This window comes from Puntigrus tetrazona, chromosome 21 (genome assembly GCF_018831695.1).
Source record: "Puntigrus tetrazona isolate hp1 chromosome 21, ASM1883169v1, whole genome shotgun sequence".
Classification (NCBI taxonomy): Eukaryota; Metazoa; Chordata; class Actinopteri; order Cypriniformes; family Cyprinidae; genus Puntigrus; species Puntigrus tetrazona.
This window is the reverse complement of record NC_056719.1, coordinates 3,616,388-3,635,354: the sequence shown is the minus strand read 5'-3', so window position 1 is coordinate 3,635,354 and position 18,967 is coordinate 3,616,388. Positions and strand designations below refer to the sequence as shown.

At 38.8% G+C, this 18,967-nt stretch overlaps 1 protein-coding gene across 1 annotated transcript; it reads right to left on the bottom strand.

Moving 5' to 3' along the window:
* Positions 1-1,179: 1,179 nt before the first annotated feature.
* Positions 1,180-18,316, bottom strand: tsc1b (TSC complex subunit 1b). Its single transcript, XM_043221479.1, has 22 exons — positions 18,183-18,316; positions 14,882-15,137; positions 14,621-14,724; positions 13,466-13,618; positions 13,228-13,372; positions 12,864-13,018; positions 11,830-11,903; positions 11,561-11,739; positions 11,084-11,202; positions 9,602-9,767; positions 9,367-9,482; positions 8,974-9,085; positions 8,083-8,178; positions 7,324-7,936; positions 6,067-6,110; positions 5,099-5,265; positions 4,789-4,971; positions 4,539-4,649; positions 4,248-4,370; positions 3,965-4,152; positions 3,639-3,812; positions 1,180-3,431 (listed from the first exon to the last, which is right to left on the bottom strand). The coding sequence occupies exons 2-22, from the start codon at positions 14,988-14,990 to the stop codon at positions 2,834-2,836; spliced, it is 3,729 nt and encodes a 1,242-aa protein (XP_043077414.1). The 5' UTR covers positions 14,991-15,137; positions 18,183-18,316; the 3' UTR covers positions 1,180-2,833.
* Positions 18,317-18,967: the final 651 nt, after the last annotated feature.

Genomic DNA, 18,967 nt, shown 5'->3' with positions numbered 1-18,967 from the left:
TGTTGGTCTAAAATGGCAATGCTAGGTTAATAGTGTTAGCAGCTAGCTTTCCCAGGCTGACCTGCTGTACTCAAAGCACTTGAAAAACCAATCAACTGACCAGACCTCCTAAAACCAGCAAGTTGATTTACACCGTTTCCCATCTCAATTAGGACATCGACTGAATCTTACAGAACTGTACGCTTTTTCACAGCGAAAAGCAAAGACTTGAATGCAACGTATCGTTTGACCTCAGATGAACGTCCATGCTAATCTGTAGACATGTTTTTAGCCATAACGCTCAGGAAAGTCGATAGCGATTCGGCTGCACCTGTTGATTAATGGCTGATAATCAAGAGCAACAGTGCCCTCTAGTGGTCGACCAGTCCATCTTTATAAAGAAAAAACATAGGTAATTTTGGTAGTAATAATAATAATTCAAGTGTCTTCAGTTGAAAGAGAGAATGTTAAAGTGATTCTAAATGTATGTGGAACTTGAAGAGAAAATTCATTCAGAAATGAGTAAATCACTCACCTTCATGTCATTCATAAACAATGTTTGTCATCTGTGGAATTCATGGGAAATTTGGAGGGAAATAAAATATTGACATGAATAAGTCACTATGTAAAGTCACTATGTATCATGTCAAATGTAAAAACAGACAATAGGGTCTTCTAAGTCCTTTAAGAGAATGTTATTTTGCTTGTTAAGATTCATATACAGTAGCCAACAGTTGAAGCGGATCAAAACCTGTCCTAAACCAAAATGCATTCTTGTCTTAGGACAAATTTCTTTTCACTTCAAATGCTGACTAGCATATATATATATATATATATATATATATATATATATATATATATATATATATATATATATATATATATGTGTGTGAATTATCTTTTAATTAAACTATTAACTAATTAAAAATAAAAATGAAAGCTTAAAAACCAAATTCTTACATATTAAGTGTCTTACGTGTGTGCAATAATATATAATAATTATAATACATAAAAAAAAAAACTAATTGTTGTCAACAAATATTACCTATTTAAATCAACTTCAAATAATTATATCTGGCAGCCGCGGCAGTGATGTTTCTTGCCAGAGTATCTTGTAGGCCTCAAATTGTGTTTCATTTCCATTTCAGACATCAAAGGGAAATTAATCAAGGAAGAAAATAATCAAGACAACCCCAAATCTGTAGTGCAAAACATTGAAGACGATTTTATTTTTGTCATTCACAGTTAACACAAGCAACTGCTTTAAGAACCTTTTCCAACCGACCCTGCCTTTCCTCCCCCAACAAACCCCAGAACTTTCATCTTCAGCAAAGGAGCTCGAATTCATACCTTCCTTTCATTTCACACTGATTGTACCTTGTATCTTGTTAAGTCATAGTTCCTGTTGTTGGCATTAAAAGAGGATTGTTGTACATGCTCTAGATAGCAAGGCAGAAGGAACAGCAGAGACTTCAAGAGGACAACAGGATTTGGGAACGATTTGTGTATGACCACCCCATCCACAATTCCTAAACGTAGCCTATTATTATGGCCATTTTGTCAAAGAAAATTGATATTTTACACTGTCTACTTGGCATTGCACAGATCTCATTGCTTTCAGCTCATCAAAATCAAGTCTTATTTGCTCCCTCAAGCTGATATGTGGTAGTCTTAAGTATATATGTGCTTGAATATTAGAACAAAACCAGTACATTTAAGCTCTACAGAATACTGTATCGGGTATTTGGCACTGAGAAAGCAGAGGGTAAAATACAGATCACCGTGTCCTACCGTGTTTTCAGCAAAATATGACTGAGCTTGAGACTGAAGGTTAGTATCGTTAAAGCAAATTACTTGACTGATGTCTGACTTATTATTAAGATAAGGCTTCGAAAATAGTAACTAGATGTTTTATAGAGATTACTGAAGGATAGGATTCATAGGTTTGACTCGTGGGTAATGGTCAGGAATCTATGGCCGCTGTTCGTTTACGTTGCTTTACAGCTTTTAAAAGAACTGGTAATACTTGAAAATCTAAAAAGAAGAAGAGGACGAAAAAATAAATAATTAAAAAAATATATTAAAAAAAACACGTTGAACCTTCCTCTCGTTGTGGCTGCATCATCTCTCGGATCCAGATTTAGTCTAGTCCAAGACTGTAACAGATTTTTTTCCGTAATCAGTAACAACTTACAGTGCAATTTAACCCAGAAAAAAGTCTGGGATACAGGCCATCACTTTCTCTCTCACACATACACACACACACACACACACACACACAGAAAAATAGTACAGAAACATGATTTGAGCACATATAAATGCACCTGACATGTCTGAAAGGTAAAACCTGATGGTTTTAAAAAGAAACACTGACTTCTGCTTGGCACAAGACAACCATCCACCTCCTGGCATCCAAGCACACACTTCAGCTCTGTGCGGGTGAGCTGTGAGGGTGTAAGCATTGTACCATCACTACAAATCAAATCAACTTATATTGCTTCTAACAACATAAATGCAAAGTTTCCACGAGCTGCAACAACTTGGTTAAAGGGAGCAGATAAATGAGCAAAAAACAACAAATAAAAAGATGCAGCGGTGACATTTCTGGTGAACAACGCAGTGGGGTTGCTAGAAGACATTTTGTGACCACTTATATGTTGGTTTAGTCTATTCTTTTTACTCGTCCCATCTTAGTGAGGGTTTTACTGATTTATTAACTCCAAATCCTGTTGTCGGCTTGTGGAAATGGGACAGATAACACTGAAAATTGAAAGAGTCTTGCCTTGCGCTCTAATATTCTAAATTTGCAATCTCTCGACCCTCTACCACTCTTTTTCTCCATTTTTCCATAACTTTAGCTGTGCTCCTGATGACTTTTGTTATAGTCCATGATCCTTAACGGTTGCTGCCTGGGCCTCTCTGGGCATCTTGACCCGAACGTGTCTCGGTTTTTGGCTCTCTGAGCATCAGGTTGGGTTTCTTTTGCGGATGTGATGAGCGTGAAGCTCTGCGCAGTGGTGGAGCTGGATGTACTCTTCGCTGTCGGCTCCACGCAGAGCTCAGTTTTCAGACCCTGTGATAGGCCAGTGAGACGGGGGGGCGGGGCTTCATCCTCATCGCACTGGCTCTCGCTTTTGTTGCGAAATAGCTCTCTTGCACGCATACCCAGAAAGCTCTTGGCGCTGGGGTAGGAGCCTACAGTGAGTGGGGTGTCAGACGGGACCAAAGGTCCTGGGGGTCCCAGCGGGGAATGAGGACGGTGAGGGGGCGGTTCCACTAGGACAGGTGGTGGAGTGTCTCGATTGCCGTTTACAGAGTTGGCCGGGGAGGAGCTGGCCTTGCTTGGCCTTGGCTGTGCTGGCGATAAGGTGCTGCCATTGCCATGTGGAGACTGAGGTGACTTGCCGTCTTCTTTGGTGGCTGTTTTTACTGCACCATCAACCACTATGACACTGTGGCACAAGAAACAACCAGAAAAAAGGTCACAATTGTAAGAATTATATATATATAATTTAAAGTTTCAAATATACGGATAAGTCTAACAAGGTACCCTCTTCATGGAAAGTGCCAACAGCACAAACTAGTATGATACAAACTCAGAAGTAGTAGCATGCTGTACTGGATAATGGTATCCTTGTTTTAAATGTTTTTATATTTACCTGGGCTCGGGGGAACTGCGGGGTTCAGTGGCGCTCTCTGCTGGTAAGGCTGAAGCAGTGCCAGAGGAGTCCTCTGTTTCCAGCCTGCTGTAGAGTTGCAGAAGCTCAGTCTGCAGAGCCAGAGTCACTCGCCTCTGTGCCTGATATCTGCTCTCGGAGGCCTGCAGTTCCCCTCTGAGTAGTAGGCAAATAAGAACGATTGTGAGACATTGACAGATGATGGAATTAAGAAAGAAAGTATATTATATAGAAAACTGAAGGACTGAGGAAGCTTTGTTTAAAAGGTATCAATAAATGCAAATAGAGGTTACTAAAACAGATCATACTTAGCCTGAGCCTTGACATCTTCTAGAAACTTTTTTTGCTCTGCAATTAGGTGCTCTTTCTTAGCGAGTTGAGTCTCTAGCTCTGCCACTCTCTGCTGAGCAGCATCCAGCTTTTGGCTCTGAAGTAACAGATTCTGCTTTAGACGCTCCGTCTCCTTCCCCCAGGATGTCTGCAGCATCTGGACCTCCTACAAGCGAGAAGTGGACAACGGCAGAGAAGAATGAGAAACTGTATTTATGGCAAAGATGAAAGAGACAGGTTTCTTTTTCCTTTGACTCGCACCTTGCTAGTATCTGGTCCAGCCTGATGCAGCTCTTGAACACACAGTTTATGGGCTTCTCCTAGCAGCAGCAGCTGCTTGTTTAGAAAACTCAACTGCTGCTGAATACTTTCACTCGATGACAACTGAAGAAAGGACAAAGTAAGGGAAGATAATGACACATAGGCACAAAATCTTTCAAATTAATCATTCATTGAAATTACAAGTGATAGTTTACTTTTGAAATGGATTCAAATGGACTACAAGATGGAAGACCCACTCTTTTTGGAGCTCAAGAGATAGATTGTTTTTACCTTGGCAGTAAGCTGATTTAGCAGGTGTCCTGTGTGGCACACTTTGTTGTTCGCCTTCTGCAGCTCCGCCTCCATCTCACCTATTCGCTTCTGGCATTCCTGTAGTTTACTCTGATTGGAGGATCACAGGTACATGATAAATGCCACTACATTATAGCTTAGAATCGGTTTGATTTTCATTTACTATTATTAAATTACATACAATACAGCTTCAAGGTTAGCTTAGAAAAATGAATAAATCGATTAGCACCTGTAACTCCTGGTTTTTGGTGTAGTAGTCATCTCTGGCCTGTTGTAGCTGGCGTATCTGGCTGTGCAGGCGTGTAACTACAGTCTCTCGGTCGTCCCAGAGCTGCCGGTATCTCTGCTGCTCTACCTGCAGGCTCTCTCTCAAAGACATGATATCCACACTCTGCAGGTTCAGCTGGTCCTTCTGTACAAACAAACACATCCATACAATCAAATGCATTGGTTTCTACCGCCCTCTAGTTGTCAAAGTTTATATCAAGTTTATCTAGCCTTGACTCCGACTGAATGCTGTCCCATAGATCATGATTTACCATGGCGTTATTCTGCTCCTCGAGCGCGGTGGCATTGATGATTCGACGAAGCAGACGTCGGTTGCGTACGGCGTGCTGCTCCCGCTTGTAGCGCTCGTATAAGAGCTGGTTGTGTAACAGAAGCAGCTGACTGCGCAGTGTGTGCAGCTCATCCAGAGGAGCAGAGCCTATGCATGACAAAATAAAGATTTCTCAGAGATCTCAGAGAATTTTTGAGTTTTGTTATTCTTAAGCATTAAAGGGATTTATTTAATGTTTTATCATTCGACCATTTAAGCACACCTTTCTACATTGATGTCCATCTAAATTTAGTTTTAAGCAAAATATGAAAAAGGATTAGTTTTTACCATGTTTTACAAGCAACATGCCGAACAATGACATTACTGTCTTTCCTAGAGCTCCTTTATAGCAGAATTTAAACGATTTAGACATTAGATTGTTATTTTTCCATTTATTAATGTAAAACTGCTTTGAAACAATCTGTATTGTATAAAGCACTATATATTCAAAAACAATCTATTCATAGGTATATTTGTCATCTATGATTAATTGCACAACCGAAAGTGTCAGATAATAGGGGTGTTACTACAGTGTGTATTAATTAACTTGTCACATCATGACCACCAGCATATGAGGAGGTTTTAAATGGAAACAATTACTTAAAGTTCACACAAAAATGCATTCTCTGTCATCATCATTTTGTCAAGCTCATGTATTTACTTCTTCTGTAGAACATAAAAGAAGGTTTTGTCAAATGTCTTATACCTGGGGGGGGGTGCAAACTGTTAGATTGCCAACATTCTTAAAAATATATTTTCATATGTTGTAACGAAGTACGAAGTCATGCAGTTGGGCACCCTATTCTTTTAATAGTCCTTTAAATGTTTATCCCCAGCGGTGCTTCTCGGTACTCCGAAATAACTACTTTTCCACAAGTAGCAAATGTGTGCTCATGTAATGTTGTTTACCTCCAAAGTGTGTCCAGTCAGCTGACTTGCTTGGCAGAGGCAATCTGAGAATGATTGCGGAAATGTTGGAAGAAAAGGAAGGGAGAAAACACAGGATCAACAAGGTCAGTGGCAATGTGACAATAATTTCGGACACACTGCTTTTCTGGCAGAAGAAGCCTTTCCACACAGAACCCTCTCTGACCAGAGCCAAAACACCTCAATTTGTGTGAGGCCAGTAACCCAACTCAATTACGTGTCTTCTAGTATGGCCTGTGCAGGGCAGAGAGAAAGAGCTCTGATTGTGTTGTGATAACACAGGCTCTGCTGTTGCACTGTGGACTGATTTGCGGGCAGTGGATATGACTCGTGACAATGCAGATAGTTGTTTCAGTGTTATAGCGAGTTAGTGAGCAAATCTGCAACTAGTCTGACCCAGTTCTTCCTGGAAGAGCCTCAGAGCAACACATGGTTTTACTACAAATAAAACTTTGCAACCATTAATTAACCATAGTTTTGCCACGCTAACAACAGTTTTTACAAATTGTTACGACACTACCATACAATGAAATCATGGTTAATTTTGGTACAGAGTAGTAGTCTATTAGTTCTAGTTCAGAACCTGAAAGGTAAGCTGTTCGCATTTTCTAAAGAAAACTATTCTTGTTATGTTTAAACCTCCTCATCACAAAGAAAAGGTGTTCTGAGAGCTTGTTATTAAGTTGCTACTTGATTGCTAAGATGTTCCAGATGTTTGTTAGCATGTAGCTATGTGGTCTTTTCGGACTTTTTGGTTGGTGTTTCATATGGTTGACAGCTTCTCACTGTGTTAAGATGCTCTCAATGGTTGTTATGAATGTTGCTAATGTTTCCTTTGTGTGGAGTCAGAAATATCGTAATTAAGAGATCTGAGTCTGACTGAGCAAATTGTAATTATGAGTGAGAAACATAATGAAACCTTTCTCTCCACCATATTACTCATCAAGTAGGCCTATGTCTTGATTGGCTTATTTTGTTATGTCACACTTTGGTTAGCTTTGACAGAACCAACTACTGGCCTGACATACATAATACTATTTTCCATTTTTGACTATGTCCTTGTTGTGTAAAAGTAGCCCAAGTGTGACAATTTTTATTTTTAGGTGAATTATCCCTTTAAGTGCCTTACTCAAGAACAAAACAGAAACAACTAATTTCAATGCCTTGCTGTGTTTGAACCTGTTAAGTCACATGACCACAAGCAATAACAAGAGTTAACAGTGAAAACAAAAGGTTTACCTTTTTAACACTTTGTCATGGGCGTCACCGCCCTGCTGCACGAGGCGATCTAGCACCTCCAAAGGTGAGGCAGACACAGCCCCCTCAACACACCCCTCCTCCACTTGCTTGCTCACATCACCTCTCTGGATCCTCTCCAAGGCTACTCGCTGCACAATCTCCGAGGTTTTCCTCCCCACGAAGAGAGAGGCTGCCCGAGGCAGGGCCAGGTCAAACAGAGCCTCGTAGGCAAGGGGTGGGGGCTTGCTTGGGCTCGGGGAGCAAAAACTGTATTTAAGGGCCTCGTCCTCAGGTGCGGAGGGGCTCCGATGGAGGTGGCTGTGTGTTGGGTGTTCGATGGGCATAAACACTGGCCGGAAGTTCCAGGGATGCTCCTGGGATGGGCCTCTGCTGACTCTGCCTCTGTCGCTGGCCGTGATCTCGGCCTTGTCAGGTGTGGAGATCATGTTGTGAGGGTCTCTAATTGAGCTGCCTAGGATAGAAGAAGGAAGGGGTTTCTCTTGCGCTCCGGTCAGGGTCTCTGTGGTGCTGAAGAATGGAGAGTCAAAGCCACGAAGGCCAGCTAAATCCCGCTTTTCCTCTGTTAACTTCAGAAGCTCCTCTGTAATGGCAGCTGAGAGGATGGAAGATGGAAAGTTATAAAAGGATATTTCCAGAGCATAATGGTCTAGTTTAGCCTGTCAGGAAAAGACACAACTGGTACGAAGCAGCTCAAAATACAGCAAAGGCCACACACAACCACTGAGTGCTAGTTCATACCGTCCTCGCGCTCTTTCTCGATCCTCAGTTGTTCTTGCTCCTTCATGTACACAGACAGCTCGGTCAGGGTCATGGGCATGTTCTCACCTCTCTCATCTGGGTCAGATAAAGACTTTTAAAGAATTCTGAATGACTCATCTAAAAGCTCATTTACACAAAAATTGTGACTATATCATTGGAAGCTTGTTTACAGTTTTTTTTACTGCAAGAGATAAATGCAGTATTGTGAAAACAAGACAGAACAAACTCAGAATTCAAGACATACATGATAAGTCAGTATTGTGTGACAAACATATGAATATGTGAAAACTGAGAAAAGTCCCAATTACATAAACAGACTTGTGAAATGTAACCTTAAAATTGTTCAACTAAAATTTCTCACAATTATTAATCTATCACATTTCAGATTTTTTTTTAAGAATTGTGAGAAAAAAAAATAATTGTGAAATAATAACCTGCAATTACATTGTTTTGGTTTATTCTGTGATAGAAATGCTACCATATTTTATAGTGTTCATACCAATGGACGATAACTTATAACAATACCTCACCTATTAAAATGGTTTATTATAAGAGTGCACTGCAGTTATGTTGTCTGCTGCTTTTAATGCTCAAACATTTTTAAGTGGATTCTGACTGGTTATCAATGTTTGTTTTATTCATCAATGATTTTCCTCTGTGCATTTATTGTTATAGCTGTGTTGTCGACTTCCCCATTTCCTTTTCTGCTTGGTACTTTAAAACGCTGACCAAAGATTATAGAATTATTGACAATTATTTTTAAGGGAATTAAACCTTTAATTTAATGTTGCAGGTTTTAAGGTAATATTATGTATTAGATATGTCAAAATACAGTTTTTGTGTTTTAAGTGATTCTAAAATGTAACATACCTCTGTGATTGATGGTTTCAGGTCCAGTTTTCTCAAACTCTCTTTCTAGCTCCTGTCTGACTGGCTCCTGTCTGACCAAGATGGGTTTGGTGTGGTCTAAAGGTCTACCATCCTAAAGTTAAAATAACTTCTCGTGAAACCATACACAAGCAAAAAGGTCTCAAACTTGAAGTTGTTTTAACAAAGACAGTTTAAGGATATTTCACTCAAAAACGAAAATTCTAGAATGTTTTATTTGTCCACGCAATAAAATGTCAAAATCAAACTGATTTTTATTTGTTCAAATGTACATATTTTAAGTTTTTTGACAAGTAAACTTTCATTTTTGTGTGAACTACCCCCTTAAGTGAATACTACTGATCCACACACAAATGTCACCCTCCATAGAAGTACCTTGCATGGTGGACTGGCGGTACTGCAAGGCAGAGACACAGGGAGAAACTCATCAGAGAGGCTAGGAGGAGGTGAGGCGGCCGCAGGGGTGCTAGAGGACGGGGTGCCTTTACCACCTACCACAGGGAAGATGACAAAACCAAATTCATACTAGAGGAAATGGAGACCCGGGCTTCCTGTGCCAACAAGCTAAATGTCAATATTGTCTTTGAACAAGCACAGGCAGTATAGTCACCAGGTGTGCTGTAGAGGCGGGTTGGTAGGTGAGAGGCACTCTGGGACACTTCCGGATTCGGTGACATCCCACGGGAGGAAGGAGGTGTGGCCATGCCACACTGAGAGGAGGGGCTCCAGAGGGAATCCTTAAAACCATATGTGGCATTAAATTCACAGCTGGAGTTCTATAAATAAACACAAGCACACACAAAATCAGTCCCATGACTGCTCATGCAGACTCCAGTGATTATCAGAGGGCATCTAATAGATTCATGTTTTATCCATCCAAAACAACCAGTTCACAAAATGTAAATTTTATCAGCAATTTCAAAGTATAATACATTGTGTGGTGGAAAGTGTAATAAAGCACATTATATTTATAACATACTGGTTATGAAACAACACTGCATATTTTAGAATCAACTAACATTTAAACGGTTAGTTTTTCAAAAAAATTATAACTAATTACTCGAGTTATTAGTTTTGTTAGCTTTGTGCACAAAATGTATTCTCATAGCTTTATGAGAATGATCTAAATCTTTTTTACAATAGAATGTCCTTACTATGTTTCTTGGTCTAAAAATATTTCAGTAGCATCACTCGCTATGGTGGGTCAGAAAGCTCTCAGTTTTCATTAAAAAAAATATTGATATCTTAATTTGTGCCCAATTATTTTAATTATAATTATTTTAATACTGGCATCTTTATCTAGAACAAACATCAAGTTTAACTCTTAAAACCGCTAGATCTTGAAAAGCACCTTTTCCTTTTAAAGAGATGTTGTGTGCTGAGCTCTCTTTGAGAAAATGTAGCAATCAGATTGTAAAATAACCATTATCTGCTTCAGCCTCTAATTTCCAAATCAATGCACCATAATAGAAAGTATTTATCAAAACACAACAAAAATGTGAAAGCAACCTTCAGTTGTGACAAAAAAATGGATCAAATGTGCTCATTAGAACACAAACGCAACACTGTTTGTTTTCAGTCTGTAGAGGGTTCAGCTGAATAAAGGTCCTGACCGTGGGAGGTGACAGGCCTGGAGAAAGCTTCGGCGTCATTCACATTGCCAAGACAACCGTTTCTGCGTCAGCTAAGAGATGGCATGTTTTTCTCTTTTTAAAGCCCTGCACACCCACCGGAATGACTCAACACCTCTCCCCTCCTTTCCTCTCAGCTCCTCAGCCTGCCTGGAGAACAAGGAGATGATTCATGGTGGGAGAAGGAGGGGGAGCTCTGGTGTACAGCAGGAAGGGAGGGGTTCAGGGATGGGTGATTTATGGACAACAGCTGACAAGCTGACAAACAACAAGAGGGAGGAGGGAAGCAGACGCTGATTCCTGCACTAGTGCTGTTGCACAAACTAGTGTGCCAACCCCGGATCGGTTTATATGCAGAACACTGATTCACTGGATTCAAACAGGTAGTCCCAAACACAAGCTCCAATACTCCAACGAAGCTGCTAAAGCAAGTTTGACTTCCAAGTTTGGCGGACCCTCACCTGTCGACGGGTTCCAGTAGGACTGCGATAGGGGGGCTGAGTCCCTGAGAAAGAGGACAGGGCCAAGGGAGGGACGACAGGCTGACGAGGGGTTGAGAAATGAGTCGAGGAAGAACTTCCTGGAAAGGCACCGAAAAATTATGTCCACAAAAAAAACATCCTGTCACTGCTATAAAAACAGAGTTTGCCTGAAAATAAGACGTGACTGAATTATAATGTTAGCTTTTATCTTGCCTGTCTTCTTTTGCCATTACATTTTATGCATTTGGCCCAAGTTTTTCATTCAGTTGTGTATTTGAGGTATACATTTTATCACTTCACACATTCCCTAGGAAGTAAACGTATGGCCTTGCAGTTGCTAGCAGAAAGACTGTTTCTCTAAATCATAAATCTATTTATATAGCTCTAAATAAACACTGAGAAGTGCTATTACATGCGGAGGTTAAAAAAGTAATTCAAAGAGGATGAGAGCGTTACCGTAGCTACTGTGGAAGTCGCCGTAAGGGCTGGCAGTGCAATCAGCCGGACGTTGTTGTAGATGAGCACAGAAATGCTCAGGCATGCTGGCATAGCCCTCTTCGCAGGACGCCTCCTTTGGGTCCAGAGAGACTTTGGCACACTCAATAACGATATCGTGGATTTCAAATTTCTTCCACCTGGAGACAAAAAAAGAGACCAAATGATTATGACTATAACACTCATGGTTTATGCATTTAAATATGTGACACAAGTCAGTATTTTCTCACCGACTGGGGTCTAGTTCATGGTCCTTGGTTCCAGTCACTAATTCGGGATGTATTCTCACATGTTCAAGCATGGGCTGAAACACGGACACATACAACATAAAAACCATCAGTTAATCACACCATCACTAACTAGGCATTAGTCATGGATTAAAATTCTGACATACATTACCATTGAAAAGTTTGGGGTTAGCAAAAATTCTTTAAACTGAATTAAATGTTACAGTAAAGACATTTACAGTATGATTTCCATTTTAAATGAATATTGTATTTTAAGATTCAAAGAATTAAGTTTCCTCTAACATAAAGCAACATGACTATTTTCAACATTATAAATGAAAAAAAAGTGTTTCTTCAGCACCAAATCAGCATATTAGAATGATTTCTGAAGAATCATTTGACTCTGAACATTGCAGTAATGCTGCATAAATTCCAGCTTCAGCATAACAGGAATAAAATACATTACATTTTTCAGTTGTTTTAAATTGTGAACATTTTTTACAATATTACTGTTTATACTGTGTTTTACTGTATACTGTATTTATCAAATTAACGCAGCTGTGAGCATAGGAGATTTATTTTCAAAACCATTAAAAATGTTACCACCCCAAATTTTTGCACTGGTACTGTATAATGATAATAATTACAGTTAAATGGTAGAATACTATTTTTCTCATATAAATTAAAAATAAAACAGTAAAAACCAAAATCATAGTTTTCACCATCATTTTAAATGCTACAAGTGGCATTAAAGTATTATAAGTAAAAAAAGCTGATTCATTTCGAGGTTTGCTAAATATTATTTTTAACAGTATCATTTTAGTGTTAGATTAAGTGAGAGTTACAAAGGTACAAAAGTACGTACCTCCCAAACAACTAATATTATTTTCTGATAATCAATATATTGCTCATTTATCCTGATCATATTTTATTCACGTTTATTCTATGGAAAATCATTATGGACAGAATGGAATTTCATTAAATCTTGTGTATTTGGAAAACATCCTGGGCAAGCACCTGCATGACTGAAAGCTCACCTTGACCACCTCCTCAAAAGTATCCATGTTTTCCTTCATGCTGTAATGGGAGCGCAAGTAAGACACAAAATTGCAGGGATACATCCCATACAGCCGGTGGAAGAGAGAGTAGACGCTTGCATGCAGGTGGATGAGATAAACCTCTGGGACGTGTCCTGTCAACAGAGATTGACCACACAGCTAGTTAACCATCCAAAAATATTACTAAGCATCTTATTACGAATCATTTGTAATGGGATGCCTCACTATATTTTTGGATTTCTGTGGGAGACTAAAACCTTCCGGAGGCTTTCGATACATGCCTCAGTGATACAAATATTGCATAACTGAGTCATACAGTACTTGCATGCTTTGTAACTCTTACCTGGGTTTCTCAGGTTCCAAGAAGCCAGACGGCCAAAGATATCAAAAAATTCATAGAGATGCTGCTTGCCAGCTTGGGGAATCATGGGTAATAGTGTGATGAGCACAAGGACTCCAGTTATAAGAACCACAACATCGGTGTCTGTCTGTGGAAACAGAAATCATCATATGTATACTGTAGGTGACAAGATACAATACCAAAAGGCATATATGAGAGATCTATCACATTATCAGCTTACCTTGAGGCATTTCAGGAGAGATAGCAGCAGCGGATAGCGAGCAATCTTGTGGATCCAAGATGGCTGCTTACGGACAACGTGCCCCAGAAGAGTGAGTGTGGGCAGGCGACAGGGGGCTTTAGCCATGCATTCATTCATTTTATCAAAAAGGTGCTAAGAAACAGATAGGAAAGAGACGTCAAACTGCAGACAAGACTCATAAGGAATGATAATGTATTCTCTGCCCTAGACGTTTATTGCTGTTATTAAATATTAATGAAGTGAAAGAGAAATACTCCATGAAGAGGTTTTGATATGCTTTAGTTTAATGCTGACTTTAAATTAAGCTTCTTAAATTTGATTATATTTCAGGTGTTTTTTTTTTTTTTTTTTACCATAAGTAGGCTGGTTGCATATTATATTCACGCTTCAATGGTTATGCTTTTTAAAGGTGAGGTAATATTTGCATTACTGATGGGAACTAATCTGGACTGTAAGGTATTGGGATGAAATTGATGGTGAGATATTTGATATTTTAAAAAAATTATTTTCACCAGATGAAACCATTAATAATTCTAGAATGATTGGGGATGATTTTGTAAGGTAATGCATTTGCATAAAAATATAATTTAAAAGGCTGATTTATTATTATTATTATTTTTGTGAGTCTAAGACTAAGTGCAATCCATGCTTTTAGGGCATGATTTAGAAAATATTTTTAAACAAAGACATAAATTTTAATGATTTTTGCATATTTTTTTTTTTTTTTTTAAATCAATACAATTTTATGCAAAATGATACAAATGTATTTTTTATAGCTTGTTATTGGTTTAAATTACATTTCCCCACTTCATTTACCACATTTCAGCTCTTTTAGACTCACTAACTTTCACTATAAAGTAATGATTTTATAAATTATAAAATAATGCTATTTTTATTGTGAAATATTAAACAAAATAAGAATTAAACTGTAATAGAAAAATCTCATGTTCAATAATAAAAATAATATTTTACTTCATTGTACAACAGTAAATTACATTCTCAGAGGTAATATTATCATGCTTTTAATTTGACAGGAAACTGATTGAGTAAAAAGCACAATATTGCAAAGATTTTTTTCTCTACGTTTAGGCTATGTTCAAAATAAAACAGAGAAATCAGTGGGCCGCCAGTCACCTTATCATGTGGCTCCCTCACTGAGGACAGGATGTGCACTGCCTGGGCGGAATTGGTCTCCAGGAAATAGTCCACCAAGCCGTTCAGCAGCATGGACCCTCGATCTGCAAAACATGAATCGATCTGAACAGTCAGTCATGCAATCAAACACCGCAGGGATTTATAATAGGGATCCAGTAGCAAAAATCGAGCTTAAAAATTCAACACAAAATCTAGGTAAAAGCTCTAAAGGCCGCCTCTGCTGAAAGTATTTGGCTGGACCTGTGTTGAGGTGTTCATTGATGAGGCCTTTGATCTCATCCAGCTGGCGGAGGTCAGAGGTCTCCAGCAGAGGAAGCAGGTCCCCCACGCTGAGCTGTTCCCTGGACATGGTGGTATGGAGGGTTCGGAGGCGGGTGTCTCTAAAACAGTCTAGGGACAGGGGAAGGACTCTTAGATGTCACTCTCACGCCGTCCCGTGTCCTGTCCAGCCTGGAGGGGTCCCTGGGCCACCCATCAATACAGTCTCCAGGCACCACTGCAAGACACATTAGAGGACTTACATCACTTGTCTAGAAACACCTGTCCGTCTCGGTGAAATATTCATGAGAACATCCTGAGGTTTCTGCCTTTAAGTAAATTTTCCAATCGAGAGCGAGTAAAACACTGCAAGAGTGTGCAGGAAAATTCCCCCAGAATTACGATGTACCATTACAAGCATCATTAACGTCGGCTGTGGCGATGTGGGCTGGCTGTTTCAGGCAAGTGAACAACAAACCCGACAGATTCTGAAGCATACAAGATTCACATGTTGCGACCTGTTCTTGCACAGCCGCGACAAGAGTGAGCAGTTGTCACACCAGCCTGACAACATTAGGTCAAAGCATGAAAATTCAAGTATACCAGGGAAATGTGACATACGAGAATACACTACACATCACAGGAGTGTTAAACACACACAACACACTTTTTTAAAGTTAAGCAGTGAATTTTTGATAAAGTAGCATGTTAAAGGCTAAAAAAAGTTGTTTTTTTTACTGTGACAGCAAAGCTGAATTTTCAGCATCATTACTCCAGGCCTGAGTGTCTCATGATCCTTCAGAAAGCATTCCCATAGGCTGATTTGGTGTAACTTTGAAAACATTTGCTGACGCTTTATATTTTTGTGCAAAACCATGATCCATTTGTTATCAAAAGAAGAGCATTTATTTGAAATAAAAATCTTAAGTCCATTACAAACGTCTTTAATGTAACTTTAAATCAACTAAAGCATCCATGCTGTAAAACAAATCAGCTGTTTACAATAATCATATACAATAATTCACAAAAATACAAATGATTGTCGATCAATGAATAGCAAAAAAAAGTATATGATCAAGAAATGCCAAATTTAGTAATTTGTCACCTAGTAACAATTCCATCAACTGACACATAAAGCCACAAAGTTTAAAGGCAGACTTTCAGGACATCATTTTTCTCATGTAGTAATAGATATTCCGTTTAGTATTTGACTCTAAAAGGTCTGCCACCTTCGACATTTTATTATATAATAATTGTATAATTATATTGTAATTGCTGTTTTAACAATGTGCAAGTTTGACAATTGAGTATTTTGCAAAAACCATTCAAAACAGAGTGCACACATACAGTGTGTTCTTTTAGGTCTACTGCATGATGCAGTCTAGTAAAATATCATTTAGATTGATCACATATTTTTATTCATACTACTACTACTACTACTACTACTACTACTAATACTATAATAATAATAATAATAATAATAATATATATAGAGAGAGAGAGACAGAGAGAGAGAGAGAATTGATATCATGTCTACAATGACTCCCTTGTTAACAGTGACTTTCTTTAATTTCACATTTAAAGTATCTGATTATTATTTAAATGCTTACAAATATTGAATGTTTTAGGCTTAATGTATAAAACATAATTTATGCATTTTTAACTGTTAACAGTTTTTTAACAGTTTAAATGCATTCACATCCTGCATTAAACAGTGTGTAAGTACATATAAATGCCATTTCAGAAGTTTAGATGCAGCTGTTTCTGCACAGCAAACATTTATTTTGTTGACATTTCATCATTCAGTGATTAAATGTTAGATAATAGTGGACAACAAAATGGCTTTATAAAAGATAAAAATAGAATCAAATCCAGAAGTTTAAATTGATATCAGTCTAAACTGATCACCACACAGACCACGAAGAACATCAGAAACTTTATGAATCAGATGTCCACAGATACCAGCACAACGACACATTATTTTTTGTTAATATCGCACAACCCTACTCTTCACAGCAATAACTTCCTCTAGATTTGAGTCTAATCCTACATCCTAAACCAGCTTGATCTTGACAGTAACGCGAGTCACCAACACCTCAAGCTGACAGTCAGACATGCAACATGAAGAACTGCTAAAAGGACGCCGTCTCCTTGCTGGAGACCATTCCGGCTCTCGACCAAACACACAGCTGTTATGAAACACAAAGCACTGCTCTAAGCATAACTTTGTGCAAAGCGAGAACCGTCTAGGGAAGGGTGGTGGCAAACTGACCTCTCAATGGAAATCACTCAGCACAGTAGATACAAAGAAGTTCATTGATTAACTTCATGATCGTAGCCCACAAAGAGCACGCATTGCATTCAGAGAGAAAAAACACTAATAAGATGAAGTTCTGGACGACCTCAACACGAACTGTGGCTGTGCCTGCCAACTAGAAAACAGGGCAGTTAACAGCACAAAGAAGCTTTATATCCCACATTCAGGACCACATAAGCTAATTCCTTAGAGAGGTTGTGTATAAGTTATCATGTCTTCCTTCCTCTTGCTTTTTGAAGCTTTTATGTCACTTGAACATTCATACAGAGAGGTACAAATGTGCATTTTTTTTAATGTAGTTACTATGTTAAAATATACAGTAACTGTAAGACCGTTATAAACAACACATACGAGTTATAGTGCACAAATGCAGATATGCAATGATCACAAAATGAAAAGAAGGCTATGTTTGAGGCTGCATTGCTTGATTTGCCTGCACAAGGATTCCTGTTTAAAAACGCGCAAGAGCGTGCAAAAGCCAGCAAATCCCTTAACATATGTCTGCATTTCAGCTGCAAAACGGTGCACACATGTGCAGATAGATGTTGTGGTTTCGGCTGCATGCACTGACAGCAGCTCTGTGTTGAAATGACCACTGGCGTAAACAACGCGAGAGAACAATGGCCAGAATCTGCGGGACTGTCTCCAAAAAATGCGCCAACAAAATGAAACACTCCCCCGTGCATTTCAGTTTCCCTCTTAAACTCGTGCATATGCACGCGGAGATTTGTTAAGATTCAATTCAAAATTGTAACAATCACTGAAGACTGTTATTTCACTGACACTGACAGTCCCAGACAAGAGAGCCTTATTATCGACAAGCTTAGTGCAAATCAGAAAAACCGCCTGAAAGACTCCATAATGCACGTTAAATACTGAAGAGCGAGCAAATCTAACATTCTGACTGTCACTGCATATGATGCAAAAATATCACTACAAAAAACATCGTTTAATAAACCTGTTTACCTGTTAGAGCAACTGCACTCCACAGGGCGCCGCCATCTTGAACACCTCACAACCCTCCCTGCGCAGTCACCCTCCGCAGCTGTGCAGGAGAAATAATCCCAGAGCGCTCAAAAACACGCCTGTATCCGGACGCAAAACATGGACATACGGCGTGAATATTGTCTGAAATCACCGGCAGTAATACTTTATAAATACTGTGAATTGTGACGGGAGTAAGACTCATCTATGAAAGTTTTAGAGAATCCTGCAGTTAGGCCCTGAGTTGTTTTTCTGAGGGGTGGAGGGATGCAGCGCGCTGTGATGCGGTTTTCGCGTGACTCAGGTGGTGAGCGCAGACGCTGAATCTGACCAGCAATGGACGCTAATTAACAATTTATACTTAAAAAGTAAATTGTATTCATACATATAAATAAATATATAACTTAGCCGTGATAACAAGCTGGCGAAGAACATATCAAGATTTTTTTTAATATAGACTAAAACACTATTTATATACGTTTATATACTTTTAATATAATAATTTAAATTTAAGGTCATGAATTTGAAAAAAAAAAAAAAAAAACATTACCTAAAATTAAAATTTTGTCATGTATGTCATGCAATCACATGAGGGTGAGTTCACACATTTTCAAAGAAGAAAACAGGTAATCGCTGTGTTTATTCACAGCCTTATCCATCATTTTCTAACATTATACTCATTATCAGTTAGACTATCTCACCTCTTACAGAAATATATACCATAAATATAAGAAGTGAAAAATAATTTCTGACATATAATAAACGCA